The 5,700-nt window shown below is 54.1% G+C and overlaps 1 protein-coding gene across 1 annotated transcript in view; it reads right to left on the bottom strand.

Annotated features, from left to right (window-relative positions):
- The window catches only part of DNAAF3 (dynein axonemal assembly factor 3), a 7,327-nt gene extending 1,769 nt beyond the window's left edge, over positions 1–5,558 (bottom strand). Inside the window, exons 1-7 of the mRNA XM_013008001.3 lie at positions 5,460–5,558; positions 4,903–5,045; positions 4,228–4,321; positions 989–1,146; positions 514–696; positions 217–342; positions 11–133 (exon numbers count right to left, since the gene is read on the bottom strand). Coding sequence (XP_012863455.3) covers positions 11–133; positions 217–342; positions 514–696; positions 989–1,146; positions 4,228–4,321; positions 4,903–5,045; positions 5,460–5,544 — 912 coding nt within the window. The 5' untranslated portion in view covers positions 5,545–5,558. The remainder of the gene's footprint in view (positions 1–10; positions 134–216; positions 343–513; positions 697–988; positions 1,147–4,227; positions 4,322–4,902; positions 5,046–5,459) is intronic.
- Between the last annotated feature and the right edge of the window lie 142 nt (positions 5,559–5,700).

Below are 5,700 nucleotides of genomic sequence, written 5' to 3'. Positions count from 1 at the left end.
CATCTCCCACCTTGACTGGCTGCCCGTTACTGGTCTGCAGGAGGCTCGAGTCATCTGCTTCGATGCCGAAGGCCACGAAGGGCCCCGTGGCGATGTCTCCCCAGTACCCGCGTGCCGCTACCCGCTCCCCACGCTGGGAAAGCAGGGAAAAGGGGAGGCGCATGAGGCCGGGGGTTGGAGGAGAGGCAGCGGGCCAGGGCAGGGGTGTGCACCCACGTGGCTCAGAAGGCGCCCGGATGCCAGGGTCCGGTTGGGCACGTGGTAGGAGCTGGAGTCTCTGAGCTCAAAGGCAACACCAGTGTCCCTCCAACGCCGGAACTCCCGGGTGTGGATGACCCGCGCCTGGGGTGGGGGACGAAGCGGGGGAAGGGAGGCCTCAATGAACCAGGCATGTGGGACTCAGCCCATCCTCCCAGAGACGAGACCCTGGAGGCCTGACCCGCGCCCCACGCTCAGACCAGGAGTCCTGACCCCCAGCCCTCCGCCCTCAGATTGGGGTCCCGTTGCCCTCACCCCGCGGTCGTGCAGCTTCATGTGCAGGTCCCAGTCGCTGACGCCGCGGCGGGCGTCGTAGCGGGAGCCCAGGTAATGGCGCACCCGCGAGTCCCAGAGGCGGCTCATGGGGAAGGCCTGGGGTCCCTTCTCCTCGCCTGCCCAGAAGCGCAGCGCAGCCTCCAGAGCGTCCCTCTCACGGAACTGCAGCAGACAGGGCCCGGGGCCCGGGATGGAGCAAGAACTGCCTCCTTCGCTTCGGCCTCCCCATCCGTTGTGAGCCGGGCAGGCGCTCCCCCGCTGCCCAGATGAAGAAGCCGAGGCTCCGAGGGCAGAAGTCAGCCTCCGGCCGCAGATGCCACCGCGGGAAAGCGAAGCCCGGAGGGAGGCTGGCACTGCAGGCAGGGCCCGCTCCATCACCACCCACCCGCTAGGCCCGCTGCGCCCTGCTCCGGGGAGTAGGGGGTCGGGGTGGGGGTGGGGAGACAGCACCGACCTTGAGGGCGCTGAGGCCCAACCAGGGCAGCTGCTCAGCCAGGCGGTCGGGCTCGGGGACCAGGTTGGCCAGGCGCTCGGCCTGGGCGCGGACGTAGACGGCCACCGGGGCGCGCAGGAGCGCGTTGCCCCACACCTCCAGGAAGGTCTCACTCCTCTCTGCGTGGCGGGGAGGGGTGCAAAATAAGAGGGCGGGGAGCCCCAGATCAGACCGGCGTGGGCGAGTCTCCTCTCCAGTACCTATTCATCGATTGTATATGGATACCATTGAATAAACTCAATAGAAAACAACAAAAACCCACCACCGCCACCTCAAGTCAATTCAGCGACCGATAGCACAGAGTAGATCCTCTCCTGGGGTTTCCGAGACTGCAAACTTAAAAAAAAATTTAAACTGCTTTGTTGGCATATAATTCAATAGGCTGATCATTTTAGCAATAGCCGTGCAACCATCACCATCATCCGTTTCTTGTATTTGTTTTTAACCACCTACCTACCGGGGACTGTTAACTCTGTCCGGGCATAGAAAGCTTCATCTTGGGCATAGAAAGCCTCATCTTTCTCCCCAGAACAGCTGGTAGTTTTGAACTGCTGACCTTGCCGTCAGTTGTCCACTGGTAACCCACTCCGCCACCATTGAAGAGTTATCCTGAAACCCAACCAGCCAACCAAATTCACAAGCGCGCGGAGTCCTTTCCAATAGAACAGAGGAAGGATTCCTAGGCTGGTACCTTGAGGCGGAACGGGTCCCCCAGGTCTTTACTTCATCAGAGAGCATACCTTTTGGGTTAGCAGGTGAGCGCTTTGACCACTGCACCACCCAGACGACTTTCCAATAAATAGATAGATAGATAAATAAATGGATGGATAAAGGAATGAATGAATAAAATAATGATAAAACATCTGTCATCTAAGGAGCACCTGGCCCAAGCCGTGGGTTTTTCAGCCGCCTCATATGTATGTGAGAGTTAGACCAAAAGAAGTGCATTTGAAGGATGGTGCTGGGACTGCCAAATCTGTCTTGGACCAAGTCCAGCCAGGATGCTCCTTAAAGAGAGGGTGGTGAGGTTTTTGTCCTTTAGGCATGTGGTCACGAGAGGCCAGTCCCGGGAGAAGGACATCATGGCTGGTAAAATAGGGGGGCAGAGAAAAAGAGGAAGGCTCTCAAAGAGATGGACCACAGGGTGGCTGCAAAAAATGGGCTCAGACAGAGGAGCAATGGTGAGGGCACCACTGGAGCGGGCGGCGCATCCTGTTGTTGCTACCAGTTGGAACTGACAACAATCCCTATGAAGTGTTATAGGAACAAAAGACATCGCTCATGAACCCAGCTCACATGTAGTATATCAATACACCCAGAGGGCTGAAACTCTGCTAATTGGCTTTATAAACCTTTTCACCATTAGCCCTCCACAGGAGAAAGATAAGGCTTTCTTCTCTTCTAAAGAGTTACAGTGCATGATAAATTATAAATTATTATTTTCCTATCTTACACCGTCCACGGTCTCCCTTCACCCACTTTTCTGTTGTTTGTCCCCCGGGAAGGGATTATAAATGTAGATCCTTCTGATCGATTTCCCCTTTCTCCCCACACTTTCCCCTTCCCCCACCCCGCCTGGTAGCTCTGTTCTCATGATTGGTCCTGAGGGGTTTATCTGTCCTGGACTCCCTGTGTTTTGGGCTCTTATCTGTAGCAGGGTACATGTTCTGGTTTATCAAGGATTCATGAGGGAGGGAAAGCCCGAGAGGGAGGGAAAAAATGAGCTGATATCAAGGGCTCCAGTAGAAAGAAAATGCTTTGAAAACGATGATGGCAACATATGTACAAATGTGCTGGACACAATGGATAAATGAATGGATTGTGATAAGAGCTGTAAGAGGCGCCAATGAAAGTGTTTTTTTTTTTAAAGTTAGAGTCTCCGAAACCACAGGGGCAGTTTAACTCTGTCCTATGGGGTCACTATAAATCAGAATTGACTCAATGACTGACTTTCTTTCTTTGGTTTTAACGAACCCCAGAATCCCAGGGGCGCTGTTAAATGGATGTTGCACTGGTAACTGCAAGACCCATGGTTCAAAGACGCCAGCAGTTCTGTGGCAGGAAATGGAAGCTGTGGGCTCCCTTAAAGATCGACAGCTTAGAACCTTTATACAGGTTCGCCACTAGTCGGAAGCCACTAGATGGCAGTGGTGGATGCGCTGCGGACAGAGTTATTATTACCCAAGAGCAAGGAAGCCTCGAATCAGGTGGTTTCCTCTGCATTTGCCAAAAGCCCTCTCTGTGGTCTTGTTGCTGATGGTTTTTATAATCACTGATTTGGTCGGGTTTATGGTACAGTCTTGTGCCATCAATATTTAGGAACGTATGTCAGTAACTTAAAAAAAAAGACTTAAGCAGTAAAGGGAAAGGAGAATAATAATAATAATAATATAAAGCTTCCCTGCAGTGACTAATAAGGTCGGAGTTCAGCCTGGACATATTTTACACACTCATTTTGTTTTTAGTGTTCATGCCATCCATAGATTCCCACACATATTTGGCCTATCACTGCCTTTTGAGAAAGATAAAGGAAACAAAAAAACATACACAAGTAAAAACGTTTGTACTCTAACCCATCATCCAGGATAGAGTATAAGTAGCTGCTCTTGTAGCACATTGGGCTTCGATCCACAAGGTCAGCAGTTTGAAACCACTAGTCGCTCCGTGGGAGAAAGACAGGACTTTCTACTCCCGTAAACAGTTAGTCTCAGAAACTCACAGGGACAGTCTACCTGGCCTGTGGGTTGCTATGAGTCAGCATCGACTCAGCGGGTTGGTTTTTCAGATCCTTCCAGTGGACACTCCCACCCCCCGTCCCCCAACAGACACACAGAGAGAGGGGTAGTATCGTTTGCTTTGGAAAACACTGACAACTATCGCAGTAAAACAATCTCCAACTGTATTTAGTATGTCACTCTACGATAGAAATGGAGAATAAACGTCACGGACGATCCCGTGTGATATGGTATGGAAGGAGGCCCGCGGGCAAGGGTGACACTCAGCTCACTGAGTGGCAGCAACCCTAGTGACACCGCTGTACCGATGGGACAAGAAGCAGCTCTAAAAGCACCCCCCAAACGAGTGAGCAGGTGATGAAGCAGCGGGAGAGGACTCTCAGGGCATTGCATCTTTGAAATGCCAGGGTCCCGCAGGGCATGAGAGAGCCTGGGGGCCAGAAGGCCTGCATCCTTGAGCCTGACCTTGCAGCCCCATCTTCTCGGGTTCTTCTAGGGCTAGGCTGAAGAGCAGCAGGTGCCGGGCCACCGCTTCCAAGTTATTCTCCAGCACGTGGAACTGGAGGGATGGACAGGGAAGCCTGATTTGGAGAGACACCCCCAGCCCCACCCCACTACCCCTAAGTCCCTAGCAGATTTGGTCTCAGCCCCTTCCTCCCACAGGACCTAGGAGTCCTGTACAGCCGGCCCCCCACCCGACCCCACCCCCCAGAACACAGGGTCCTGGGCTCCAAGCCTCTACTGCCCTATCTGGAAGAGACAAGATCCCGATGTTCTTCCTGCTAAGTATTTGCCATCAAGTTGATTCAGTCATGATGACCCCGGGTGATTTCAATGGCTGATTTTCTGGAACTGGATGGCCAGACCTTTCTTCCGACACACCCGAGTGAATTCAAACTTGCATCCTTTCAGTGAGCAGAGTGTATTAGCCATGTGCACCCCGAGGAGCTCCCTTCCTCCCTCTGGAACCCAGGAACACCAAACCTCAGCCCCTGTAGTGGCTAGGGTGCAGCAGGCTCCAACTCCTCCTCCCTGCTTGGATCAGGTTTTAGATCTCCGCCCATCTCCTCCTGCAAGGACCCTGGAATCCAGCCTTCCATTTGAATCTCCCTCCTCCCTCCTTCCACAATCCCTGCTCACATTGAGCTTCCTGGGGGGCCAGTGTGCAGCCCGGGCCAGGGTCCGCAGCAGGTGCCGCCCATCCACAGAGCCCAGCAGTAAGACATCGAGCTCAGGTACCCCGTGCTCTGTTACTTCTTGCGAGTCTAGCTCCACCAGAGGACCTGGTAAGGCGAGAGCCAGGCTGGAGTTAGTGGCCACCAGCGCATTCCCTGCAGCAGCCACACAACCCTTCCCCACGCCAGACCGATGGACTACAAATCCCAGCAGGGCTTGCACCATTTTTTTTCGATTTTTAAAGGGAGTTGTGCCTCTAAGCCTTCTGGGAAAAGTAGTCCGCACATAAGACAGCTCAACCTATTATGGGAGCGTCCTCTGCCGTTGGAGGATTAGAATGTTAGACGCCCCCCCTGGTCGCCCCACTGCCGTCCCTCTCTAGGTGTTCTATGGCCTCTGGGACTACAACTCCCTTAAGGCACTGCGCCGATTGCCACAGCTGTGAACGCAGGTGCTGTACCAGAGCATCCTGGGATTTGTAGGCTCACAGGAGACCGAGGGGATGGTGGTGGACAACTCACTCTCAGCCTGCAGGTCCAGAGCCGGGGACAGACCCCACCAGGACACGGAACCGAAGCCTGTGCCAGATCCTGCCGGTGTGGTCATCGCCCTGCGGGACAGACGTCCTGGAAATGTCCAAACAATGCTGTCGTATCGCCAGCTCCCACTCCTCTGTCGCCACTCCTTATTTCTCGCTGTTTGCATCCATGTGACAGCCTCCTCACCTTTATCCTTCCAGGTATCTCGAGTCACCCCTCCCTC

The sequence above is a fragment of the Echinops telfairi genome, unplaced genomic scaffold (assembly GCF_000313985.2).
Source record: "Echinops telfairi isolate 266 unplaced genomic scaffold, ASM31398v2 ScPeMD7_655;HRSCAF=1070, whole genome shotgun sequence".
Taxonomy (NCBI): Eukaryota; Metazoa; Chordata; class Mammalia; order Afrosoricida; family Tenrecidae; genus Echinops; species Echinops telfairi.
Note: the sequence above shows the minus strand (reverse complement) of the source record. Positions and strands in the feature narration are given on the sequence as shown.